Genomic DNA, 27,532 nt, shown 5'->3' with positions numbered 1-27,532 from the left:
GAAGTTTCTTCCAGAAGCATGTGGCCCTGAAATAAGATTCAAATTCTCATGACTTGATTCTGGCTTTCCCTGATGGTGTGCTTATTTCTTTGCATCTGGTATCTTTTTTTTTTTTTTTTTTCGATACGCGGGCCTCTCACTGCTGTGGCCTCTCCCGTTGCGGAGCACAGGCTCCGGACGTGCAGGCTCAGCGGCCATGGCTCACGGGCCCAGCCGCTCTGCGGCGTGTGGGATCTTCCCGGACTGGGGCACGAACCCGTGTCCCCTGCATCGGCAGGCGGACTCTCAACCACTGCGCCACCAGGGAAGCCCTGCATCTGGTATCTTAAAGGGAGGAGGAGTAGGGTGTCACCTTTCTATCAAAGGTCACTGACCCAGAGGAGCACATCAGCTAAGAACCACTAATAAAAGCAGCTCAACATACTTATTTTTTGAGGGATCAATAAAACATCTCACTCATTCACATTTTTAAGTTAAGAATAAGTTGCAAAAAATAGATACATAAAATACAGCTAGCATAATTGTACTTCTGTTGCACTGTTCTACCTAGAGGTCATTTGAGGAAACAAGACCAAGGTGATAATGAGGGAAAAGAAAAGGAAGAAAAATGATATTGGCAGAGTAAGAAGATTGAGACCTGGAGGGAAAGAAAGAAATGAGAAAGACACACAGACACACAGACACACACACACACACACACACACACACACACACCCCCCTAGTAAGAAAGAGAAATGCCTACTGGGTAGCCTTTATGGAAAGTTCTAAAAAGAGTTTAAAACTGTTGCATTTTTGCTGCTGCTGGCATAATTATTCTCTCTTTATATATATGTGTGTATGTGTGTATATGCATATATATCCAATCTAATTTATCCACCTAGATATAGCAAATTTGATGTTTGTCTTGTTGAACAAATGAGCTCAAGGCATCAGTGTGTTGAACTCATTGTTTTAAGGGAGGCAACTATTGGTACACAAGAGCGTCCTAGTGCATTCTTTGCAGGACGAAAAGTAGCTTTCTTTCAAGTCACTAGAACAAGCACAGTCCTACGCTCTCCTTAATTTAAGACTTCTTTATAAAAATGACAGCCAAGGAAAGCTAAACCACGGTGTTACAGAGAAATTAATAAAGAGAAAAACGTGTTTTCCTAAGACTACTTACAAGGACCAGTTAACCAGATTCCCCACGATGAGCAATACCATTCTGTCCTGGAGAGGAGGAAAGAAAACATCAAATGAGGGGCCGCACATACTGCTTTTTAAAAAACTTACCATAGGGGAAGCATCAATTATGGGAAAACAATTGCCTTGGTGGAAACAATTTTTCTATAGTTTTAAGAGAGCTGTGCCTATGACTGGAAAGTCCTCTACGAGGACTAAATGGCAAAGCCTCTGACTGCAAACAGACGTGACCTCGTCCCTGTAAAAGAAAGCCTGGTGAATAAAGCAGAAGTCTTGCTGTTTTCCCCCCAGTTTTTAAAGGAGCTGGGCACCTGGGCCCACCTCTTGGCGGGAAGGCTGGTGGTATGTGCTGATTACTCAGTAGTTAAAAGAATTCTGCCACCACTGTTCTGTAACCAAGGACTCTTTCCCTGAGTTGTGTTAACTGGTGGGCCCTAAGGCAGCTCTTGGGATGCACCTGGAATTAGTTTCATTATTCTGGCTCCAAGGAGGTCCTGCAGCTCCCAGGCTCCTGGTTTCTAAACACATGGCTTTATTAAGATTAAAGTTATTGGGGCTTCCCTGGTGGCGCAGGGAAATATCTTCCTTTTAAAAAAACGAATTCACCTACTAGAAAAGCCAAAATCCAAAACACTAACACCAGTTGCTCGTGAGGATGTGGAACTCTCATTCATGGCTGGTGGGAACGCAGAATGGTCCGACCATTTCAGAAGACAGTTTGGTTGGCAGTTTCCTAGAAAACTAAACATACTTTTACCGTATGATCCAGCAGTTGTGCTCCTTGGTATTTACCCAAAGGAGCTGAAAACGTGCCTATACAAAAACCTGCCCACAAAATTTTATAGCAGCTTGATTCATAATTGCCCAAACTTGGAAGAACCAAGATGTCCTTCAACAGGTGAACGGATAAATAAACTGTAGCACATCCAGACAGTGGAATATTAGTCAGGACTAAAAAGAAATGAGGGCTTCCGTGGTGGCGCAGTGGTTGAGAGTCCGCCTGCCGATGCAGGGGACACGGGTTCGTGACCCGGTCTGGGAAGATCCCACATGCAGCGGAGCAGCTGGGCCTGTGAGCCATGGCCGCTGAGCCTGCGTGTCCGGAGCCTGTGCTCCACAACGGGAGAGGCCGCAGCAGTGAGAGGCCCGCGTACCGCAAAAAAAAAAAAAAAAAAAGAAATGAGCTAGCAAGCCATGAAAAAACATGGAGGAAACATAAGTGCATATTATGTCAGCCAATCTGGAAAGGCCGCATACTATATTATTCCAACGATATGACGTTCTGGAAATGGTAAGACTAAGGAGACACTAAAAAAGACCAGTGGCTGCCAGGGGTTGGGGAGGAGGGGCAGGTGGAAAGAACAGGTGGAGCACAGAGGATTTTTAGGGCAGGAAAACTACTCTACCGTCTTTGATACTATAATGATGAATATATGTCATCACAAACTCGTCAAGAAAACCATAGAATGTACAACACCAGGAGTGAATTGTAATGTAAAGTATAGACTTTGAGTGATTATGATGTGTTAACATAGGTTCACTGACTAGCAAATGCACCTCTCTGGTGAGGGTGTTGATATGGGGAAGCTGTGTCTGTGTGGCGGAGGGGCATACGGGAAATCTCTGTATTTTCTTCTCAATTTTTCGGTGAACCTAAAAAAACTAAAAACTCTTAAAATGCTCTAAAAATAGTCTGTTTTTTTAAAAAAAAGACAGCCTGCATCAATTAATGTAAAAAACACCAGAAACACTAATTTCCCCTTATGGTTCACAGCTGAGGCATTCATATCTCTCCTAATACTCACAGGTCCTAATGGGCTTTTAAGTTCTCCCCTGAGTAAAACCCTCCAGCTTCAATTCAACTTTTAGTGCCTATAGCTCCTGCCCAAGCTCTACCGGGCTTAAAACATTCCCATGTTCCTTTATGTAAAAATCCTTCTGATTATAAACTATCAGCAGGAATTTAGTGAATGCCTGTGTGCCAGGCCCAAACGGCATCACTAGTTCTGATCACAGCACGGGGTAAAGGCTGGGGCAGTGGCTCAGAGGAGGTATGTAGCCTTCCCAAGGTCACTGGCCAGCAAGCCAAGGCAGCTGGGAGCAGGGCTGATCCCAGCTCAGTGTAGAAACTACACTGATCCCTCCGCTCAGTGTAGGAATGTGTAATACATTGAAAACCATACGGTAGAATTTTTAAAAGTGTATTTCTGCCATCAAGCAATGGCTACGATTTTGAAAAAGCATTCGTGCTCATTGTAAAAGTCAAACAATGTATAAAAAGCAAACAAATGTATAATGTGGAAAGTTCCTAATGAAAGTGATTGGAGTGATCATATGTCCCTAGTTTGCCTGGGACAGTCCAGGTGTCATTAGTAATAGTGCCCTCTCTTGACTTTCACAAGTGAAATAATCATACCTCTTTGGATGATTATTTATAGGGACACCCTATCTGGATCCTCCCTCCTCCAGCAATCATCACTTTAATAGTTTTGTGTGTGTATATACATACATATGTTCTTTATACACTAGCAATTTTTCATGTACAAAAAAGGAACCATCCCAGCGTGTCTTTTAAGAGTGAGAAGGGGAAGCAAGATGCCTCTTCCCTCACTAACTGGACTTCAGCCACGCTAGGCCATCTGGCCCTCTTGGTTTGGGGAGCCTTGTGTGACTACCCCGAGCCTGCCCTCCTGCTGTCCTCCTGTTGTCTGGGAGAAGGCCAAGGCACACAGGAACACACACGTACCATATAGAGAGGCCGGCTGCACTGCCGGATGCAGTCTGTGTAGAACACCATAGCGGCCCGTCGGAAAATTCCCAAATCTGCTGATGACACAATTGCATGGTGAGAAGGCTTGGTCAGAGATAATCCAGAACACTCCCCTTTGGCCCAAGCTTTTGCGGCCAGGATGGTGTCACCTCATAAAAGCCATGCTTTGCCCCTAATAGGTCAGCAGTAAATGTTTGCTTTAGAAAACGCCACCCACAGCTGCCTGGGCTTTCGTGGCAGGTGTGCTCTATCCATGCAGCATCCCGCAGAAAGGCAGGCAAGATGGACACAAGGAACAAGCACTTGCAAACCACTTGGGGGGCTGGCCAACCCTCCTATGGTCTCCTTCAGCTAAGTTTCCCTCTGTTGATGGTTTAGTGTTTTCTTTACAGCAGAGATGTATGGGGACTCTCAAAAGTCACCTTAACACATCTGCTCTCTCTAGACCATGGGAAATCTTACCTTGTAAAAATTCGAATCTGTGTTTCTCAGTGTGGTTATAAGTCAGTAAGAATTGAACCAGGGGACAGTGGGGCCTACTAAGCATGTTCAGAAACCTGTACATATGATGATTGTTATATGAGCAGGGTCAGGGCCCCAGGTGGGGCTGTCATTCTGTGAGCCATCCACACAGAGATGTCACGGGGAGAGCTGGGGTCTTCCTGAAGTGAGCATTTCAGTAAGGGTGGACCCCAGCTCTGCTGTGTTGCCGTTCCTCTTCAAGGCTACCCCTGGGGTCGATTTAAGCAGCGTTCACTAGACTAGATACACTGGAGGGTGGGGGCGTGGGCGTGTCCATGCACTAGCCCAGAAGAGGCGCGTTGCGGGCTGGGTTGGGGTGCATCCCTGCCTCTGAGCCTCTCTCCAAACCCCCTGCCTACCAAATCCTGTCCAATCTGCAAGGTGTTCAGAAAGCAGAGTTGGCAGGTCAATCAGGCCGGTTGCTTTGTTAAGGAAACAATGTAGAAAACCCTGGGGAGGGTGGCTGAACGTTACCTGTGTCAGACACATCTGAATCAGTGGGAAGCAGAGAATTGAGGAGAGAAAAAAAGATTTGTAAGAAGGTAGCCAAACAGGTAAACTACTGGTCATTTTATTTTTCTCTCGAAACAGATGACTTTAATTTTGTTTTCTGATTACAAAAGTAATGTCTTCTCGTAAAGAACACAGACTCCTTCTGCCTGTCTCAAACGTTCAGAAGTTCACTATTCTTCAAAGCGTGAATCAGACTTTCCTCTCTCCCTGTGTACTTTTGTGCACCACTTGCAACTTATAATCCATCCTCTGCCTGTGGTCCTTTTCGGGAAACAAGAGGCACGACGGTGATCTGGGCAAGTAGCTCTGCAGTTTTCTGTCCTGCTTATGAAATGCTCTGCCTCATTGCTACTGCCTTTCCTCGTGTCCACTTTAATTTTCCTGTGTGGCCTAAGGGCCCCAGAGAAAGGAATCTGTGATTTGAGAAAGCAAAGGCAGCTTATGGAATGAGCGGAGAGGTTGGTGTTGCCCGAACCACTGTCCACTAACCCGACTTCCTGCCTTTGGACTAAATGTAGATGCAATTGTCACAATGTTTTCCTTTTGACTTCGGTAAATCCGTAACCACTTGGGGGAGACTCCCTAGGTACAGAAATTTTAAATGTTGGGTTAAGTTGTGTGAAGGTTATCTTCCCTTTGCCCCTCCAGACTCAACCTGCCATGTCTCTCTGTCCTCACCACGCCCGGGGAGGCTGACTGCAGGGACCACTCAATGGGTTCCCTCGCTCCCCTTGGATTTGGACAATGAGAAACGCCAGCAGGAGACTGGAGGGACAGAGGAAGGAGAGTGAGCCCAGAGTACTATCTGTCTGGTGCCTTCCCTGTGAGGTTGCCTCTCTGTTAGCCGAAGGTCACTGCTCCACGCTCATGGAGGAAGGTGACTTTCTCTCCGTGATGCCCTCCTTCCATGTTTTGGTAACCACTTCCTCTATGCCCTTTTGGGCTTGTGGGTAGTATAACCTTCCTGCTACTAACCCCAGGTTACTGTGCTACCCCTTTCATTCTTCCCCACCCCACCCCTGTCCTGTGAAGAGTCCCTCTGTGAATAAATCTTTTATCTTTGTATGTGATAGCTTTTTCCTGTTGGGACCCTGACAAACTAGTACATGGTTATAATAGACTACATTCAATTTCTCCTTTTTTAAAAAGGTAAATTAATTCAGTATTGCAAAGTTGCATGGGGCCAAGGTGGTATAAACATATTAAAAGCTCCTCTATGTATTAATGGTCACTACCATTACATATATCTGTATTCAAGTTTATTTTTCCAACTTGCAAAACCCAGAGAAACAGTGCCTAACTTATGTTCCTTTTGAGAGTTTAGTTTGTATGACTTCATTCACCTTTGAGTGTGGAGGATGGAGCACGAACAGAGTGCTGTACCAAATGTTCTACCCAACCAGCTATTGATGCTTCCACTGGGGGGAGTTGGAGGTATACTGGCTATGTTAACACCAAGAGTTAATCTACTGACCATGCCAAAAGGAAAAACTAAACTGCCAAAATGAGAGATTGTTTTATTTGGTCTCCTAGTCTTAAAGCCACTTGTTTATATAGAATCGCTCTTCGATCTGGGCAACAGGGGTGCCGTATTTTAAAGGCCCTCATTCCCCAGTGACTGAGGAGTCTGCAGGGCAAGGGGGCTGCTTCTTCTAGGCCACATTCTGAATTCCTGGACCCAAGAATTCCCTGTCCTGATGGCCTTGAGCCCGCTCTCAGAGCCTGCATAGGTCCCATCCCTGGTTTGTCTTCCTGAGGGCAGATAGCACCACTAGAGTGTGCACTTCTAGGGGCAAGGAATGGCCAATTGGATGTTAGACAAGGGTGTCCATATGCATACCTGTGAGACCCCTTAAGATGCAGGACAGAGCCAGAGGTGAGAAGAAAAGAGGGGCAGGGGTTGGGGACCAGCTCTCCTGTATAGCTATGTTCTGGAGTACTCTTCCATGCACCTGAGAATTTTAAATTTGAACTTGTACCTTGTAGGTTGTAATGAAGGTACATTTATCAGCTTCTTGGTCTTCCTTCTTTCTTCCTTCCTTTCTTCCATATATTTAATACCTTTTTCCTCTGCTTTATAACTTAAACATTTTTATACATATGGTAAGTGGGCTTTTATTTACAGTCTTGCCTTGGGCTCTGCAAATATTAGGGATAGGCCTAGTTTATATATTTATATAAGTTTTTCTTGAAATATACAAATGAATTTATATAAGTTTTTCTTGAAATATACAAATGAATCTTTGAGTCTGACTTCCTGGACTTTAAAATGATGGGTGAAATTTAGATGCTCTGAAATGACTTGCACACGCTCAAATGTATGCTGACTGACCAAGAGCAGATCAGAAGCTGATTTCCACAGAACACTTGGCGATCTAACGTGATACGTTCATGCCGTCAGAGGGCGTTCGGCAGGTGTCCTGCCGCTAAGATTGGCAACTTGGTCTCCAAAACTTCCAGCCCCAGAATTTGAAAGTAATATAGAATTTATTCTTGTTAACCATTTAGGATGGTTAGAGAAATGCTCCTTTTAAGTGCTATGAACTGAAAAACATTCTTCTCAGTGGAACTAGCGGTGTGATGATCATACTGTTCTACAAACGCACTTTCAAAGTTTGGTGAATTGTAAAGCTCTGGGGACTTGGAGTTGGAAGGATGCCTCAGCTCTGAGCTAGCTTAGTGTCTCAGTTGAAAACAGAACTAGTGATAGTAGATTGTTGCTGTCTTATACAGGAGAGGAAGCTCTTGGAGAGAATATATGCTATTAAACACACAGAATTCAGAGCAAGCGTTCACGGTGACAAGTAACACTTCCGTTTAGGATAGGCAAGACAATCCTTTCTCAGGGTAAGTTAATCAGCATGTTTAGTATAGAGTAACAGGTGACTCACCTATCTTGAAACGACCCATGTAGTAGATCTGGGTGCTGAGGGCCAGAGAAGCCAGAATATGGATTGCAGAGAAGATGACCCAGAACAACCACAGGTCATTTTTCCCAAACACCTAGGAGTAAAGACGGAAGTTACCTTCATCTGGGTTTTTTTTCCCCCCAGAGAACTTACTAAAATTGTTTCATCTCTCGTGTATGCCTAAGGTGTCAAAAACCTAGCTGTGTGTGAATTTTGGGTTTTCTCCCTTCTCTGATCTCACAGGGATCTTACTGCAGCCAGGGCTGGAAAAAGAATGGCTACCTGGCCAAATGAAAAAGAAAGAAATGGAAAAGGGAAGCAATGGGTGAGGCAGCTGAACAGCAGGTGAAGAGGCAGTAGGTCTAAAGCTGGGAGCTAATGCTCTTCAAATAACAGAAGACGACTGACGCACATGCACGCACATTTAGAAAGTGGTTTTTGTCCTTTCAAGTCAGTCTCTCTCCCATCAGCCTGTACATCTCTATTCCAGTCTCACCCGAGTCAGGTCTCAGCTTTGTATTAACACTGTCCAGGTGCAGTGTTCCAGGGGCCTGTTACATTATTAAAAATTCTAGCTCAGTAACTAAAATGCTATGAACGGACCAATGATGAGAGTGTGTCATGAGCCAAGGATTATGATTAGTTAAACCTGTTCACCTGGGGTCCAAAAAACAAAATACAAAGCCTCCCAAGAGGGCTGCCAGCTGTGGGGAGGGACGCACCACTCCAAGGACGGTGAGCGTGATGACCAGGGCGAAGGAGATGTAAGCAGCGTAGGCGCTGGCGTTGATGTCTGGGTGGCGGGTCTGATAGAGCTTCAGCATGCAGAGGCCGGCGATTATGTACATGAAGGAGGTGTCTGAGGAGAAGCCGAGACAATCGAGATCCAGTAGGTGGCAGCCTCAGAGAACCCCTCCCTTCAGGCCTTGGAGTATTTGCTGCCCTCAGCCTTTGTGGTGACCTCCAACACGCCAGCCTCTCCAGGCACATTCTAGGTAAACCCTACACACTCCACCTCTCACCCCCTCCAAGAGGGGCATTCCTAGCTCACAGAAGAAAAGTATCAGATGATATGATGAATAATTGCCTATCCCCACTGGCAGGGCTATGTGTGTATAAACGCTCCTGTCCAACAACAACAAAAGAATCCCTAATGGGAACAGGGCAGTGTGACAATAAAGAGAATCCTATGTGGGTGCAGGAGGTCCTTCTCAGTATACTGAAACATAACCACAGCCATGCAATGTCCCATGTTACTAAAAAATGTGGCAAAAGTGTAAATGTCTAATAATAACACATGTTAGTGATGATACAGGGGAAGTGGAAACTCTCACTCAGCCAGTGGGAGTGGGAATTAATATTCTGGGGAGAAAGTTGGCTGTTTTTGGTAAAATGGAAGATGCATCAACCAGGACCATGTGACCCCAAAATTCTACTTCTAGGTATTCCAGGGAACCTCTCTCACATGTGCGCAACAGGCATAGATGAGGCTAGTCATTGTAGCACTGTCTGTACTAGCAGAATATTGGCAACCTCTAAGTGTTGTTCAATAGAGGAATTGATAAATGTGGTATATTTTTATTACAGAATGACAATCTTTAAAAATGAATGAACTGGATATCCTTGGTTTAATGCCAATAAATCTTGAAAACATTGTTGAAGGAAAAAAGAAGGATGCCGAACGAAGTGTGATAAATTAATATTAATTTGTTACAAATGAAGAAAAACTATAAAAACAAACTGGAAGAATAAATACAAAATTAATCACAGTTGTTGCTTCTAAGGAAGGGGAGAGTTGATAAGTTTAGAAAACAGTTCAAAATGGGACCTCAACTTTACACAATGTTTTATTTCTTAAAGTAGATTTAAGGCAAATATTTTAAAGTGTTGGCATTTGTTCCTTCTGAGTGGTGAATGATATTATTCTCTATAGTTTTCCTCTATTAAAAATGTCTTTTAATTTAAACAAACTAAAACGATATGGAGAATTTCTGTGGTGTTGGGAGTTAACAGCCAGAGGCTAGAGCACAAACACAAAATAACTGTTTTTAAAAACCTCATCCTCGAGTGTGGAGGACATTGTTAATTGCCTTCTTCCAGCATCAGCTATTCCCTTTCTCCAACCTAACAGCATCTCGATACCAACTCAAATATCTCAGCCCCATTTTCTATTCAGAAATGCACACCCTCCCAGACCACTTGCTTCAGGAAAGCTAACCGCACCCCTGGTTCCAGGGAGGGGTCTCATTGGTCTAAAGGTAACCTCACCTCCTTTGCCACCGTGACTGGGGTAGCAATGCTGGCCCGAGCTAACCCTCACACAGAGAAAGATTCTGGAGTAAGCTCAGGGCTGTGTAAGCTGTTGAGGCGTGAGGGGCTCTTATCTGGGGAGTTTGGGGGAAGGAAGTTTCCTGCTCTCAGATGAAGGCTCCTGGAAGCCAGCTCGCTGCTTTCTCTAGACATCATGGTGCGGAGACAGGAAGCCAAGACCTGCTGTAGCTATTTCTGCCACCACGAGGGAAGGCAGCCTGAGGAGGCCACCAGTGTGCAGGCTGGGTGCAACCAGGGGGATCACGGAGAAGCGGAGCCAGAGCCACCAGACAAACTACCCACAAGGCCATTCCACCTCTGTACGTTCGGCTGGTGCGCTGATGAGTGTACTTACTACTTAATCCAATTCGAATTGGGTTTTCTATTACTTTCAACCCCAAATAGGCAAACTGCTAAATTAAGCCAAGCTACACTGAGGGAGGTTTCTAGATGTCTGTTGGTGGTTTCTACCTGACCTGCTGCCTGACACTTAGCCCATTGCCCACCTGCAGATCTAGCCATGAGATCAGTACCCAGTGTTCGCTCTTTTGTAGTCTATAAAGGGTGGTCAGAGAGGAAAAAACGGTACAATGTGGGGAAACCATGCCCTGTGGTGAGGTGCCCTCAGATCACTTCACGTAAAATGTCATTTAATTCTTGCAAGCACGACCTTGGCATTTCTGAGAGGGTCCCAGGATAAGACTCCTATAACTCAAATCTGTGTAGCTGATATAAATTCGAATTACCGAATTGGAAGTTGGAGTAATTAGGGCAGACATGGTAACAAGCACTGAGCACCCCTTCCGTCATCAGTGCGATGCCCATAGCATAGAAGAGACCGAAGTGTTTGGGAATCCCATACTCCTGAAAAAGCAGAAAGCTTGGTCAGTGGAAAGATACTCCTTAGTGACTCAGCCACAGAACCGGGACGCCCATGCTCTGGCCTCGTGTGGTCCATGACACGTAATCCATTGTCACACCGTCTAGCCAGATGTCCCTCCTCTTTGCAGATCCCGTTTGGAACCATAACGCTTCCTAGCTCTCACCTCCCTCGTCCCACCCTCTCCTCACCATGGCAAAGATGTCCTTGGCCTCCAGGGCTCTTCGATGGAGAATGTCCCGGCGCAAGACTATCAGCAGGAAGAGGCAGCCCAGGAGCATGTGGCCCAGGTTACTGAGAATGTTGTTGAAGGCACTAAGGGGATGACAGAGAGACCATGAGAGAGTCAAGGTATCAAAGAGCTTTAGAGACTGAATGAAGGCATGGATGAGCGAGTGAAATCATCATTCAGTGTTTTCCACTGCTAACCTTTCCATAAGATTTCAGGACCGAGATCATCAGAAAGCATCTTTAACTTAATGCCACGTTAGGATGCTTAGCCTGTGATAATGTGTCCGTTTCCTCTCAGGGATGCCTGCTTAGCTTCCCTAACACCCACTCAATTCTCCCTTGTGCTGATGGCAGTAGCGGGGAATGAATCCTAGGAAAGAGAGTCGCTCCACAGATGGGCAGTTGGGCCAAGCGTTTCAGCTACACTGTGAGAGTGAATTCACGTAGATGGACGGGCCCACGTTATGTGTCCATACTCAGCTCTGTAACCATGAATTTCAGGATGAGCGTCAACTGGTCACAGCCAGCAGATTTATTTAAGGAAACTGAGACTAGTTCAGTTCTGGATCGAGAAGCCAGGCTCGCAACTCCCAGGCAAATGCTCTCTGCACTTCGCATGTTCTGGAGGCTGGAGCATGGCCTTGGAGGCAGCAGGCCCCGGTGTGAGTCTCAACATCACTAACGAGCTGAGGGACCTTCCGCAAGTCCTTACCTTTCCAACTGAGCCTTAACGTCTTCATCCAAAAACGGGGGTAATAATAATCCTATCTATCTCATGAGGTTGTTTAACGGATTGAATGTACTGGTAGCTCATGCCCATGGGTGAGGATCATCACAGCTAAGGACCTGGTATTTTCAAACACATCTCTGCCTTCTCCTCAGGACTGTTTCCTGAGGCCCCCATACAGGAATGGAAGAGGCATACCTGATCTCAACTTCCTGATTTCATTCCTCTTTACCCTTGATTGGGGTGCTTTTCCACAACTGTTTCTAGTATTTTTAAAAACTGAAATCGTCACATTACACAGAAAAGCATCTCTCATTGCCTCAGAGGACTGGGCTTACCTCAGGACACCCCAGGGGTGAGCGCAGAGGAAGTTGTAGTAGCAGATGTCCTGGTTACCAGTGACATTGACTATCTGTAAAACCAAGAGTGAAAAGAGGAGATGCTGTTTTCCTCCACCCCCTGAGCCTGAAATCACAAAAAGTGGACAGTGCTCACAGCGATCAACTGTCGGTGATGTACAGCGTAACCAGTGCCCCTTCTCAGCAGGGGATGGGTCGTTATCTTCAGCCTTTCCACAGTATAGACACATTTCCTTTCAATGCTGCCATCTTGCTTTGAATTGAAATATTCCGTGTCCCTCCTTATGTGGCCTCACGGCAGAATGCAACTGAGTATGTTTCCTTTGTTCTCATTATAAAAGGATTTTGAGAGGATGCTAACATTGGGACCTGCCTATTAGGATGGTCGTGGTACATCCTATGTTCTAGATGAATCCTGGGAGGGTAAGGAGCTGTTCCATCCTCTGTGTGGAAATGGTAACCACAGGGCAGGTGGACATAAGGAGATGTGTGGTCGGTTGTCCATAGTTATCACTATCGCTATCGTTAAGAACCTTCCTAGATCACAGCATAGCTGTATCTTCTGACAGCACCAAAGTATTCAGAGAATATTTAGATTATAAATGGTGGTGCTCAAGGCTTATAAAGTCCTCGTCCTCATCACGTATTAAGTATGGAATTGGTGAAATATTATTAAACTCCTGGCTCTCAAACTTGGCTGTACACTGGAATCACTGGGAGTTATCAATACTGATGCCTGGGGCTTCCCTGGTGGCGCAGTGGGTGAGAATCTGCCTGCCAATGCAGGGGACACAGGTTCGAGCCCTGGTCTGGGAGGATCCCACATGCCGCGGAGCGACTGGCCCCGTGAGCCACAACTACTGAGCCTGCGTGTCTGGAGCCTGTGCTCCGCAACAGGAGAGGCCGCGATAGTGAGAGGCCCGTGCACAGCGATGATGAGTGGCCCCCGCTTGCCGCAACTAGAGAAAGTCCTCGCACAGAAACGAAGACCCAACACTGCAAAAATAAATAAATTAATTAATAAACTCCTACCCCCAACATCTAAAAAAAAAAAAAAATACTGATGCCTGATTCCACTCTGATCTAACTGGTGTGGGATACAGCTTGGACACTGGGATTTTTAAAAGTCCCGCAGATGATTTTAATGCAAAGTTTGAGAACGATTGCATTAGAAACACCTTTAGCCTGGTGCTGTTCTAACTGGGCTTTTTCATGTGTAATAGATCCCAGACGGGATCCCTTAAGTGACCTGGACCCTAGGGTTCTGTGAAGGTGCAGTGGGGATTCTCAAGCTATTTTAATTATTGTTTTTGTCTGTTTTTTATTTATTTTATATTTTCTTTTAATATTTCATTAGTATTGTGAAGCTGTTCTTACTTTTACAAAACATATTTACCCTCAATGACAGGACACAGGCTAAATTAGACATCAGGTTTCTTTGTTTTGGTCTGCAACTTTACTCATCATCCCATGATGATCAAAAGTGCAGACTGGTAAAAAATAGACACAGTTGATACATACCAAGACTAAATGAGTGCAAGGGAATCATTTCAGATTGGTAGTCAAAATAATACAAGCGGTCTGTGATAAAACAATTGGGAACTAGATTTAAAGGTCAAAGACAAACCAGTGGAGAAATCCAGTGGGAACCCAAACGGGGAATTAATTCTTGGACGGAGCTCAAGTTATACCTTTCTCCGTAATTTGCAGCAAATATCTTTCCCTGCAGTATGAAAGGTGGGATTTTGGAGTTCGGGGCAGCACTTACTGTCTGGTAGGTGATAACCAGCTGGATCACAGGCAGCGCATAAAACACAGCAATGGTAATGATGTTCCTACGCAGGCAAAAAATCAGAAACGGTTATTTCCAAAATAACAATGGAAACTTTGCCCTTTTTTTTTTTAAAAAAAAAAGAATCTTTCCACCCCATAACTCCCTAGTTAACTCACAAACGCGATTAGAAACTGATTATGTGGTTCCTGTTTCTCCAATCTTCCTCTCATACAGTTACTTGTAAAACAGTGTAAATAATACTTGCTTCTGGTTTAACCAATTATTAATGAGGGCCTATCTATTTAGGATATTGTTAGATTAAACGTGATCAGAGAGGGACTTCCCTGGTGGTGCAGTGGTTAAGAATCCACCTGCCAATGCAAGGGACACAGGTTTGATCCCTGGTCCGGGAAGATCCCACATGCTGAAGAGCAACTAAGCCCGTGTACCACAACTACTGAGCTTGTGCTCTAGAGCTCGCGATCCACAACTGCTGAGCCCGCGTGCCACGACTACTGAAGCCCGTGAGCCTAGAGCCTGTGCTCCGCAACAAGAGAAGCCCACCACAGTGAGAAGCCTGCACACCGCAGTGAAGAGTAGCTCCTGCTCGACGCAACTAGAGAAAGCCTGCACACAGCAACAAAGACCCAACGCAACCAAAAATAAATAAATTAATAAAAATAAGTTGTGACTTAAAAATTTTTAAAAAAAGTGATCTGAGAGTAGGTAATGGGTGATGGATCTCACAAAGGGATGTGGCTCTTTTAGATATCTCTTAGTTCCAAAATGATGGCCCTACTATGGAATTCCATGTGGTCCCCACTGGCCCTTGTTTTCCTCTAATATCTGTATCCCAGTAAAAGGGTATCCTTCCAGAAAAAAGAATGGGAAGGGCTATCACAAGTGTCAGCTGGGGGTTTCTGAGAGGAAGGAGGGGACCCTGCCAGGCACCTCAGACTCTCTGCTTGTAGGAAGACTGCATCTGTGTCTGACCATCGCAGGTCTATTTATTATTGGCTGATGGTATCATCTTCACTCAGGGAGGTTTCTAGCTACTATGAGATGCTCTAGGCGTCTCATCCCTTTAATCACTGGCTCTTCCAAGAGCAAGTCCTGGTGAGGAGAAGAGGGAAGGTGGTGACATTAATGTTATCGTTACTGTATTTTCCTAGAAAAGGATTTAGTGTCTCCCTATGGGATTCCACTACCATTCTTATTTAATACTTTGTATTTATTTAATTTAGGGCTGGTTTCCTTCGGTAGTTCATTTTTGTCTTTCCTATCAAATGTGGCATGAATCCTTTAAACACCTATACCTGTGCCTCATTAAACACTGAAACCTGTGATTTGATTCACTTATATGAATCTCATAAGTGATTGCAGCTTTTACAAGGAAAACTTTAATTTTACTAAAGAGAACCATAGCCCTCCTGGTCATTTACTCACCAAAAATAAATCTTATATTTTTTGCTGACAATTCTCCGGTCCTTCCTGGACAGATCTGACAGGTAAAGGAACATCTGGGATGCCAAATAAAAAGAGAGTGCAAAACTGTACTTGGATTTCTTGCATAAAATATAAAGGAGAGCTTTACACATTTCAGTTCAATCACTCACTAGGGATTAAAATTATTTAACAAGACTTTTCTTTTAATTTTGCTTTTCCCAGGATGCCTTTAAAAATCCTAGTATTTCCCTTGGCTTTAGGGAAATTGGCTGATGTGGGAAGCCTATTGGGCGTCTTGAATGCTTCTTAGATCTCAAGAATTGCTTTCCCAGTTTTCAGAGATGCCCATCGTGTGATTCTTGAATGACGAGGTTGAAACAGTACGATTCACCTTTGTGTCCCTTACTGGATACAACATACAAGCCAGAAAGAAATGAGCTTTTACTCCTGAAGGATTTTATGTATACAACCAGGGAGTTTTTCCAAGTACACCCTTCAAATGAATCTTTTCTCCCATTTGGTTGGATCCCTTCCTCAACTTTTGTCCATGCTCAGCCCCTTCAGACCCTGAGAGCGTTTTAGCGCTCTGTTTTCTTTACTGCTCTCACTTTCTCCCTCCAGAAAGAAGTGTTAACCAACCAAGTATTGCTTTTAGTATGTAGCTAAGTTTTATCTAAAAAGCCCCCTGAACATATATACACTACCAGATGTAAAATAGCTAGCTAGTGGGAAGCAGCCGCATAGCACAGGGAGATCAGCTCGGTGCTTTGTGACCACCTAGAGGGGTTGGATAGGGAGGGTGGGAGGGAGACGCAGGAGGCAGGAGACATGGGGATATATGTATATGTATAGCTGATTCACTTTGTTATACAGCAGAAACTAACACACCATTTAAAGCAATTATACCCCAATAAAGATGTTTAAACAAAATAAATAAAAAGCTCACGGAGAAATTTGACTCCCCCTGAAGAAAAAATATATATAAAGGAAATTGAGGTGTTGCTGAAGTTGTATTTGGCTCCTGAACTTTTTGCCCTCTCGAAGAGCACCACCTGGCAGAAGTACCTTGGTCCGGATGACGTTCTTATCGCTCTCAATGTCTGGCATGGTGTCGAAGTCACTTTCCTCCACGGAGCTGTCCGTGTCTGACTGGCATGGCTGTCTGCCATCGGAGGAGGACATTTGCCTGCCAGGACTGGAGCTTGACTCATCTGAAACAGAGGAGACTCATCTGCCTTCCCAAACCGTGAAGAACCCATGGAGTCCATCTTTCTCTGCAAAAAGCACAGTGCTGACTCATTCCTGAAAATGCTGTGTTGGTAAAAACCAACTCCTTACCCACAGCACGTGTTCTTTCTTTAATTGCTCCTCAATGGACCTCTAATTTTCCTCTCCTCCTATTTTTATATTTAAATCATCTCTTTCTAGGGCTGAATACATAATATAAAGGCATCTGCTCTGTTAACTATTTGGCTGCAAAAATAATATTATGCTTATATTTCATGTTTCATATTTTAAAATATGAGCATAAATGTATAAACATACACATGCACGTAATTATGTATAGCATCTACCACATGTACGTGTTAGTACCAACACGTCCAGCAGCTATACATTTCTCGTGGATAAAGTATTTGTACACCGAAATCCCCCACATGCTGTATCTATGATTATATAATGGAAACAACATTCTCAGGAAGAAGAATCCTGTGAATGTTTCCCAGAGCAGATGGGAATTTGCACAGCCTAATGAGCACATGAGCAGAGCCTACCTTCTGCTTTATTTCTTCTATTCAGATGGTTAAAAAAAAAAAAAAAAAACCCTGTTCTTGCAGAGCCAGAAATAAGTCTCCAGCACTGAGCCCACATGCTTCTCAAAGTTACAGAGTAACAGGGCAGGCATACAGGATTCCCAGCCCCTCTATGCTGACAGCTTAAGGTGCACCATTCATAGGCCCGCAAGCATCATGGAAGTGTGTGGAAGCGTCAATGCACGCCAACTCTAACAAGACAAGGATCAGAATTCTGACCCTTCAGGCCACTGAACGAGCCCTGGGGGTTGCCATGTGAATGACTGGGTGGCAGTGTGCAGGTTCGTTTATGCAGTTAGCCCAAATGGAAGATCGTTAGGCTTCAGCCGTGTTCACCTGCTGCACAGCCTCAGTCTTCTGATCGCCCTTACTCCACTGAAACCTGAGAATGAAACACCGGGTCAGTTGATGTCGGGCTCCCTGACGTCAGACTCTTGACGCATCTTTCACGCCCTACACTCAGCCTGGGTACGAGAAAATCCCCAAGGGAGTTGATGGCAACCATAGAAAATTCTGCTCAAGTGTGGCTAGCAGACCCAAGAAACGGATCAATAGAACCAGAGAAAATTAGAGCTGGAAGGAACCTTCCAGATCATCGAGCCAATTCATCTTATAAATAAAAGATAATCTTATACGATGACGGCCTTGCCCACTCTCCCAGTTATTAGTGGCTGGAGGGCTCCTTATATCCTATTTGGAGAATCAGGAAACACTTCCATGAATGGACTCATTGTAGGAAATACCTATTGCCCCATAATTGCTTTCGTCAGGGGTGCTGGCAGCAATGGGATGTGACACCGACGTATTTCCAGAGCCTGTTAAAAAGAAAAACAAAGAGGCAAACACCTTATGTCCAGTTGCCAAAGTGAAAGAACATAACTCTAAATAGTTTGATTTTCTTTTCACTCTAATGTAGGAGCCTGCAGGCCAATTTTATGGTCTGCAGACCAAATCTAGCCTGCCACCCGTTTTTGTATGGCCCTTAAACTAAAAATGGTTTTAAAGTTTTTAAATGGTTAGGGAAAAATCAGAAGACGAAGAGTATTTTATGGCAGGTAAAATGATAAATTTCAGTATTTACATACGACGTTCTACTGAAACACAGCCACTCGTTGAGTACGTCTGTGGCTGCTTTTGGCTACAATGGCAGAGTGGAGCAGTTGCAACAGAGACTACGTGGCCCGCAGAGCCTAAAACATTTACCATTTGGCACTTTACAGAAAAAACGTTGCCGATTCCTGCCTGGCAGTGTTGCAGAATCACAGGAACGAAGGAGCATGGGTCCTGGAATCACTGTGAGGAAGGCCACCGCTGAACATAAACACCAGAAATAAACTTCTGTGATTAAGGGGCTATAATTCGGAGGTTTATTTGTCACAGTCATTAACGGTACCCTAACTATAGACGGGATGAGCCCTGACAGGATGGAAATTACTGCACTCCTTGGAGCAAAAAATAATGACAACGTGAACTAAGGATGTGCAGGAATATGGGTTATTTGGGGGATAGTTCAGAGGTAGAATAGGCATGTCTGTTGCCAAATGGTTGTTGGCAGTGAGAGAAAAACATTCTTTAAGAGGACGCGCCTCAAACTTTTCCAAATATTACATGTGCAAATAGTAAGCGAAGAATGATACTAAAATCATAAACCCCAGGATTTTGGGCATTTTCTGTTCCTGGGAAACCCCCTGGCATGGGAAGTAGACACGTGCGTCGGAGAACGCTTGAGTTCCTCTGCAGCGGGGGGTTGAAATGGTCTGTAGGAGGCAAAGGGTTTTCGTGTGTGTGATCAAAGGAGAAAAAATGGCAAAAACTAAAGTCAAAGCAAGTGAGCAAACAAAAACAATCACTGTTTTGTTAAGCGACAACTTCACTAAAAAGAAAAAGCCAGCTGTGTAGGTTTGTTCAGACTTCGATGATTTCTGCACTCTGCCTCGCAATCGAGCAGGACCTGATTTCGATGTAGTCGCTAGTTCTTTTCACCTCGAGACAACCACAACAACAATGGTTCTGTGATGGACAAGAGCATCGAGATTTTCATGAGCAGTGCTCTTGTTTCAAATCTGTGCACTTCTGGGCTTCCCTGGTGGCGCAGTGGTTGAGAGTCCGCCTGCCGATGCAGGGGACACGGGTTCGTGCCCTAGTCTGGGAAGATCCCACATGCCGCGGAGCGGCTGGGCCCGTGAGCCATGGCCACTGAGCCTGCGCGTCCGGAGCCTGTGCTCCGCAACGGGAGAGGCCATAGCAGTGAGAGGCCCGCGTACCACAAAAACAAAACAAAAACAAATCTGTGCACTTCTATATGCACAATTAAATAGGAGACTGGTCAACAATGGATAACGGTATTCTGTTAACGTTTCTAATGTCTAAGACCTTCTTAGAATGCAAAAACCGAAGCATTACCTCCCAAACTTCAAACATGATGGATGCGCCCAGAAGGCAAGCCATATTTCTATTTAACCGTATGGCATTTAGAAAGCAGAATTAAACACAAAATATCAGTTTATAGGACAGACCAAGATGTTCTGGCTGGGAATAAGCAAACATATAAAGTTGTGAATGAGCTCATCTTAATGGGGAGACTTGTTCTGGTATGTTTTTCTCTGCGTGCGGGCCCTTTGCCATCTGTCTGCTTTACTAACTTAGAATAGGATATGCTTGCATGCTTGCCTTTTATATTAATTGCTCCGTGTGAGGAGAAAAACTTCATTTCATTTTGAGCATGCTTGGCTCTTTCAGGGACGTCACATTTATAATTGTCCTGCCCGCTTCCGTCTCCAGACTCAGGAGGTTGGAAGCGGAAGAGGGAGTCAGTAACGCTGTGAACTAGCTGACATGATATTTCATTTTTATGCCAGTTGGCTACCTCTCCCAACGAGTGTCATGCTGTATCTCAAAAGTTGAGGAGAAAATGAAGAAAACCACTAATCTTTGTAGAAGGACGTAAAAGTAAAATTCCTCTAGAAGAAAAAACCGGGCAGGCAAAGCTGGGAAAAAGCAGAGTAGAGAGTCAGGACTAGAGTCTGAGACCTGTTGCCACAGAGCCTGAGGATGGCCTGTGCTCCCTGACCCCTCTGGACTCAGCACGCTGCTTGTCTTATCCCTCCCGGGCCCTGCTCTTTGCTGGGAGGCTGATTCAGTAATCGCTCCATCCAGGGAAGGATCTGATTGGCCATTTGGTTCTTAAATCTGCAAACTTGGCAAGTTCACCAAGCTCCCTCACTTGAGAAAGTACCCTCCTCTTAGGCTGCACCCAGGTTCATGGTGACAGCTCATGTGGTCCCAGAGGCCTGTGAGTCACGTTTCATCTGTCTCTCTTTCAAGGTGGTAACTGAATTTCTGTATAGGCTCTTTAACAATGATGTGAAATGTGGGTTTTTTCCACTGATAGAGCCACTGGAGGACATGTTTTTAGAACACAGAGCCTTGCCCAGTGCCCTTTAGATTACCACAGAGGCCCCTGTCCTAAGTGCTAAGTGAGGAATAGAGAATACAGTGTCCATCCAGTCACACCGCAGTAGTAAAGTCCCTTCACAGCCTGAAGCTGCTCTTTACCAACACTATTTCCATTTCACCTGGGCTCCAGCCTCTTATCTCCTTCTTTATCCCATGAAGTATGAAAGAACTTCCTTTGCTTTTTAGTTTAGTTGGAGCCAATGTCAACATTTTTCAAACACAACTTTAAAAACTGCAGGCAAATCGAAGAAAAACACATGCAGGGGAGCCGACAGATTTTCCAAATGCAGCCTTCCTATCATTACATAACTAGAACAGCTGCCAACAATTTAGCAAGTTGTAGGGACCTGGCTCCATTTCCTCCATCTCAGGCATACCTAGGGTGAAAGCATCAGGCCAAGTTCCTCAGATATCTAGCTCCACGTTGATTGCGGCAGACAGCATGCCAAATCTAGTGGGGTCCCCTTTCTCAAACGCTGCCCCTAGCATTTCTTCTAGGCACTAGCCCCCAGGGCATTTCCTGTAGCTCTAAGCTCCATTAAACTTCTTGTAGCCCCGCCTTGGGCACACTGATACTGGCCCTTGGGAGACAAAGACATTTCTGTATCCTTGCTCCTCTCTAAAGGTTCCTCCCCTGAATCTTTCACATTAGCTTTCAGATAAGGTCCCTCACTTGCCTCTGTCTCTTGCTACAGGCTGGTTTCTCCGTGCTCTGTGGTCATGTGATTAAGAGTCGCTAACTGGTTCCTCCCTAGGGTAGAGCTTATCTTCTCTGCTCTTGTTTGAAGAACCTAGGTCTTGTCTCACCAGTGGTCATGTGTCATCTTCCCCCGTAGCCTCTCAGCATTACATAGGTTCCTTACTTCCTCCTGATTTCAGAGCCCTTTGTGGTGAACATTCCTATTTCCTACTTCCTAACTAAGCTGGGATTTTGTTTGGGTATCCTCCCTCACCTGTGCCTGGAAGCCCATATTTTTAAGTCAGTGATTCTCGGTTGGGGGTAGGGGTGGGGGGAACATTTTGCTCCCAAGAGGACGTTTGACAATGTCTGGGCATAACTTTAGTTGTCACAGGGAGGGAGTGTATTACTGAATTCTAGTAGGTTGAGGTGAAGGATGCGGTTAAACATCCTATAATGTACAGGGCAGCTCCCAACAACAAAGAATGATTCTGGCTGTAATGTCCATAATGTTGAGTTTGAGAAACGCTGGTCCTAGAAAAAGATGACCTCACCCTAATTCTATAAGCAAACTTGATTGATCTGTAAGTAAATAGATTCCTTTGCAGTGACTGGTTTAGCAACAAGTGTATGATCCTCTCTAGGCCAATGAAACATGAGAGAAGTTGCTAGGTGCTTCTGAAACAGTCCTTCCTTCTGGACATTGTCAGGTGAGGACCCATCTCACTACCAGCTTTGGGGGCAAAGCAGAGTCAAGGGAATGGCAGGAAAAAGGACCAGAGCCCCTGGACTCAGTGAATCCTGAAGCCCACCCTTCTGCTCAGCTTCCAGGGAGAGGAGACACTCTTTATTGTTTAGGTATGTTTGAGATAAACTTTGCTGTCACCTGCAGCCGCATGAATCCAACGGATGCATCTTTATTTATTTTTTTGCTCACTCATTCATTTCTGCTTGTTATCTGAAGGGTGCCTCTAGCTCTTAGCTAATTTTCAGAGCCATCTTGATCTTGGACAGTGATTTGGCTCAAGTCCCAGCTCTGTCTACCAGGGCTTCACTGTTCAGGAGACCCTTCTGAATACGAAGTTCCTTTAATTGTCATTGCAGTGATAAAATGACTTCACTCATACAATAAAAATAACAGAGAATCCATTCACAGAGCACCTATCGGATCCAACCAATCGGGCTTTCTAAGTTCGACTAGGCCTAAATAAGAGCAAAACCTGGAGAGCATCAGAGAGAAAAGGCCGAGATCCAGAGAGAAGACATTTCATTTTAACATATTATGAATAAAATAGAAAGTAGTACTTAGCATTTTAAAGACACTAGAGCAGGTGTTCTTTTATATTCCTTTACATTGGCTGTTGAATGTTATTAAAACCAATGCCTGGATGCCTGGAAAAATAGACACGTTGACATTAAGGAAGACAAAAGTCAAAGGAAGGCAGGAGAAGCAGACCTCCAGCAGAGGGAGAGATACTCCTGCTGGGTGGGGTAGGGAGTCGCTTTGTGTCTTTCTAACTTAACTGTAGAAAACACAGAACTAAACATCTGCTGCATACCTACTGTATAGCACAGGGAACTCTACTCAGTCCTCTGCGGTGACCTAAATAGGAAGGAGATCCAAAAAAAGAGGGATATATGTATATGTATAGCTGATTCACTTTGCTGTACAGTAGAAACTAACACAACATTGTAAAACAACTACACTCCAATAAAAATTAGAAAAAATAATCTGCTGCATGTGACTTAAAAATCAAGTCTCACTCCATCATTCCTTTTCCAAATGATCACTGTATGCCAAATAGCTTGTGAGCACTGAGTAACTCATGCTGATTTAGGCTTTTTCAAAAATAGGACACTTACAAAAGGTGCAAACTTCCAGTTATAAAATATAAGTAAGTCCTGGGGATGTAATGTACAACATGGTGACTAGAGTTAATAATACTGTACTGTGTATTTGAAAATTGCTAAAAGAATAGATCTTAAAAGTTCTCATCACAAGAAAAAATAGTATAACTATGTGTGGTGATAGATGTTAATTAGATTTCTAGTGGTGAGCACTTTGCAATATATACAAATATGGAATCGTATTATACACCCAAAACTTATACAATGTTATATGTCAATTATATCTCAAGTTTTAAAAATAAGGACATTTAATTTTTTTTAAAAGATTTAATAAAAAGATCAAGCAACTAAATTCCTTTGTTCAAATCCTCAGAGTGGAAGAAAGGGCATATTACAATGGTTGGATAATCAATTACTCTGGATTTCCCAAAGTTATAATACTGTCTTATACTTGCTGGTCTCAAATACTTCAGTTTTCTAGATCCTTGAACAAAAAAAACCCTCTATCTCAATTTGGGAAAAGTAAGCTCTGTATTAGATTTGACACAATAAATTCTTACCATTGTTCACAAGTCAGCTCTGTGATAAGACAGATATGAACAATTTATGTCCTAGAAAACATTAAACTCCTTAAAAAGATGAATTGCTGACAAATGGGCTGTGGACAACTATGAGGAGCTCTCCGAACAAAGGCTCTTAGTGTGAGCTCCATATCTCAGTAATTATCAAGTGTGTAAATTGGTTCTCACTGGCTCTGCTTTCTGTAGGAAGACTGCAGATTAGACCCCTCTGTGTGTGTCTGTGGGGGGATAGGAATCAATAGAGGGTTTGGGAAATCACAAAAGTCAGAGAGACAAAAGTACCAAATGGAATGTTGCCACATACTTGACATCAGTTTGAATTGAAACCAGGGATTTTTCTTACCGTCACTGGAACCAAAGTTTCCATCAATGGACTTTCTCTGAAACCTGCAAACAAGCACATACACATGCTCCTAAGACCGCAAAAACTTCAGCATTTTCCATTTGTTCCCTATAGACTTTGTTGCAGATTTGTCTGCTAGGATCTCTTAAAAATGGGCCTTTGGATGTGCAGAAATCGGAACTCTGATACATTGCCGGTGGGACTATAAAATGGAGCAGCCACTTTGAAAAACCATTTGACAGTTCCTTAAAAAGTTAAACCTAGAGACACAATATGACCCAGCAATTCCACACCTAGGCACATACAGGCATACATATATTAAATTCATTAATTTATTTCCATATTCATTTATTTTCAGATAATTCACATGCCATAAAATTCACCCTTTAATGTGCACAATTCAGTGAATTTTAATATGTTCACAGAGTTGTGCAATCATCACTATTTTCTAGTTGCAGAACATTGTCATCATCACACAAAGAAATCTCAAACCATAGCAGTTACTGCTCTTTCTCTAATCCTCCCAGCCCTTGGCAATCACTAATCTACTCTCTGTCTCTATAAATTTGCCTATTCTGGACATTTCATATAAATGGAATTGTATTGCATGTGGTCTCTTTGTCTTCTTTCACTTAGCATAATGCTTTCAAGGTTCATCTATGTGGTAGCATGAATGAATACTTCAGTCTTTTTATGGCTGAATAATATTCCATCGTATGGATATATACCATGCTTAATTTATTTGTTTACACTTGATATACATTTTGATTGTTTCCACTTTTTAGCTATCATGAATAACACTGCTATGAATATTTGTGTACAAGTTTTTGTGTGGATATATGTGTTAAATTCTCTTGGGTATGACCTAGGAATGGAAGTGCTGAGTATGAGGTAACTCTGTGTTTAACATTTCTTTCTAAACTGTTTTCTACTGTAGCTCAATAGCAGGAACTAAATATTTTACATTCCTATTAGCAATGTACAAGGTTCTAATTTCTCTACATCCTTGCCAACTCTCGTTATTTTCATTAAAAAAAATTTATTATAGCCATCCTAGTGGATATGAAGTGATATCTCATTGTAGTTTTGATTTGCATTTCCCTAATGGCTAATGTTGTTGAACATCTTTTCACATGCTTATTGGCCATTTGCATATTTCTTTGGAGAAACATCTATTCAATTTAAAAAATGCCTATTTTTAAATGGGGATATTTTTCTTTTTATCTTTGTGTTGTAAGAATTCTTTACCTAGTTTAGATACTAGACTCTTACTGGATATATGATTTACAAACATTTTCTCCAGTTTTGTGTATTGTATTTTCACTTCCTTGATAATGTCCTTTAAAAACACAAAAGTTTTAATTTTGATGAAGTCCAATTTACCTATTTTTTTCTTTTTTTACTGTGCTTTTGCTATCATATCTAAGAAACTATTACCTAATCTAAGGTCACAAAGATTTACACCTATGTTTTCTTCTAAGAGTTTTATAGATTTGGCTCTTTTATTTAGATCTATGTTCTATTTAGAGTTAATTATTTTTATATGTTGTGAGGTAGGGGTACAACAACTTCATTCTTTTTCATGTGGATACCCAAGTGTCCCAGCACCATTTGTTGAAAAGAATATCCTTGTTCCATTGAATTGTCTTGCTACCCTTGTCAAAAATCAATTGACCATAAACGTAAGTGTTTATGTCTGAACTCTCAATTCTGTTCCATTGATCTGTATGTCTTTCCTTATGTCAGTGTCAGAGTTTTAAATATTGTCACTTTGTAGTTAGTTTTGACATCAGAAAGTGTAAGACCTCCAGCTTTGTTCTTTTTTTTTTTTTTTCATGATTTTTTTTCCTATTCTGGGTCCCTTGCATTTCCAGATGAATTTTAGGATCAGTTTATCAATTTTTGGAAGAAAGTCAGCTGGGACTTTCATAGGGATTGTGTTGAATCTATAAATCAGTTAGGGGAGTATTACCACGTCTTTTAGTTTATATTGCTGCTGTAACAAATATCACAGTCTTAGTGGTTTAGAACAATACAAATTTATTATCTTCAGTTCTGGATGTCAATTCTAAAATGAGTCTTATGTGGCTAAAATCAAGATATCAGCAGGGCTGTATTCCTTCTGGAGAATCCAGGGGAGGATCCATTTCTTTGCCTTTTCCAACTTCTAGACGTGGCCTGCATTCCTTAAGTCATGGCCCCTTCCCCCATCTTCAAATGTATTACTCCAACCTCTGCTTCCCTCATCACACCTCCTCCTATCTTTGACTCTCTTGCCTCCCTCTTATAAGGACCCTTGTGATTACATTATACCCACACAGATAATCCAGGATAATCTCCATAATTTTATCACATCTGCAAAATGTCTTTTGCCATGTAAAGTAACATATTCACAGGTTCTGAACATTAGAACATGAGCATTTTGGGGGGGCCATTATTCTGTCTACTATACCATCTTAATAATATTAAGTCTTTCAATCTGTGAACACAGGATGTCTTTTCATATATTTAGGTTCTCTAAGTTCTTTCAAGGATGTTTTGTAGTTTTCAATGTACAAGTCATATTTTCTTAAATTTTTACTTAGGTACTCTATTATTATTTTTGATGCTATTGTAAATAGAATTATTTTCTTAATCTCGTGTTTGAATCGTGCACTGCCAGTGTATAGAAATACAATTGATTTCTGTATATTGATCTTGTATCCTATAATCTTGATAAACTCAGGGTTTCTTTTTGGAGGTGATGAAAATTAGACAGTGGTGATGGTTGTGCAACTGTGAATATACTAAAACCACTGAATTTTTAAAGGGGGGTGAATTTTATGGTCTATGAGTTATGTCTTAATAAAGTCATTATTTTAAAAACTGGGTGTATCAAATGTAAATGTCTATCAAAAATTAAAATGTGACTTGCTCTCTTCCCCCCACATAAGCCTCCCTTTTGGACATGAAGTTGGAGTTGGGGGAGAAGGGAGGAAAGTTGGGGACTACATGTGCCTGTGCTTTGGTACATGTTCTTGTTTATTTCCAAATGGGGGTTCTAGAAGTTGCACACCCCTGATCCTGGTATGTTTGGTGGAAGGACTTCTCTTCATACCTCTTTTGTTCCTAGACATAGCAAACCCATCCCTGCCTCAGGGCCTTTGCTCTTGTTCTCTGCCTGGGCCACTCTCTCCCCAAATCCTCACATG

At 43.1% G+C, this 27,532-nt stretch overlaps 2 protein-coding genes across 5 annotated transcripts in view; one reads left to right on the top strand and one right to left on the bottom strand.

The window, feature by feature from the left end:
- SPICE1 (spindle and centriole associated protein 1) overlaps nt 1-27,532 on the top strand; it is a 159,725-nt gene that overhangs the window by 11,810 nt on the left and 120,383 nt on the right. For 3 of the 4 annotated variants that reach the window (XR_009519243.1, XM_060010647.1, XM_060010645.1), the window contains exon 1: nt 11,338-11,437. The exons of the other annotated variant lie outside the window; for it this stretch is intronic. The gene's annotated coding sequence lies outside the window, so the exon portion shown is untranslated. Of the gene's footprint in view, nt 1-11,337; nt 11,438-27,532 lie in introns of those variants that run through there. 4 annotated transcript variants of the gene reach the window in all.
- SIDT1 (SID1 transmembrane family member 1) overlaps nt 1-27,532 on the bottom strand; it is a 76,016-nt gene that overhangs the window by 8,097 nt on the left and 40,387 nt on the right. The window contains exons 10-22 of the mRNA XM_060010648.1: nt 24,342-24,385; nt 18,178-18,249; nt 16,689-16,834; nt 15,624-15,697; nt 14,172-14,238; nt 12,383-12,456; nt 11,278-11,401; nt 10,953-11,070; nt 8,619-8,755; nt 7,879-7,990; nt 4,949-4,963; nt 3,929-4,008; nt 1,163-1,209 (exon numbers count right to left, since the gene is read on the bottom strand). Coding sequence (XP_059866631.1) covers nt 1,163-1,209; nt 3,929-4,008; nt 4,949-4,963; nt 7,879-7,990; nt 8,619-8,755; nt 10,953-11,070; nt 11,278-11,401; nt 12,383-12,456; nt 14,172-14,238; nt 15,624-15,697; nt 16,689-16,834; nt 18,178-18,249; nt 24,342-24,385 — 1,110 coding nt within the window. The remainder of the gene's footprint in view (nt 1-1,162; nt 1,210-3,928; nt 4,009-4,948; nt 4,964-7,878; nt 7,991-8,618; nt 8,756-10,952; nt 11,071-11,277; nt 11,402-12,382; nt 12,457-14,171; nt 14,239-15,623; nt 15,698-16,688; nt 16,835-18,177; nt 18,250-24,341; nt 24,386-27,532) is intronic.

The sequence above is a fragment of the Delphinus delphis genome, chromosome 4 (assembly GCF_949987515.2).
Source record: "Delphinus delphis chromosome 4, mDelDel1.2, whole genome shotgun sequence".
Lineage (NCBI taxonomy): Eukaryota > Metazoa > Chordata > Mammalia > Artiodactyla > Delphinidae > Delphinus > Delphinus delphis.
The sequence above is the reverse complement of the archived record's forward strand: the minus strand, read 5'-3'. Positions and strand labels throughout refer to the sequence as shown.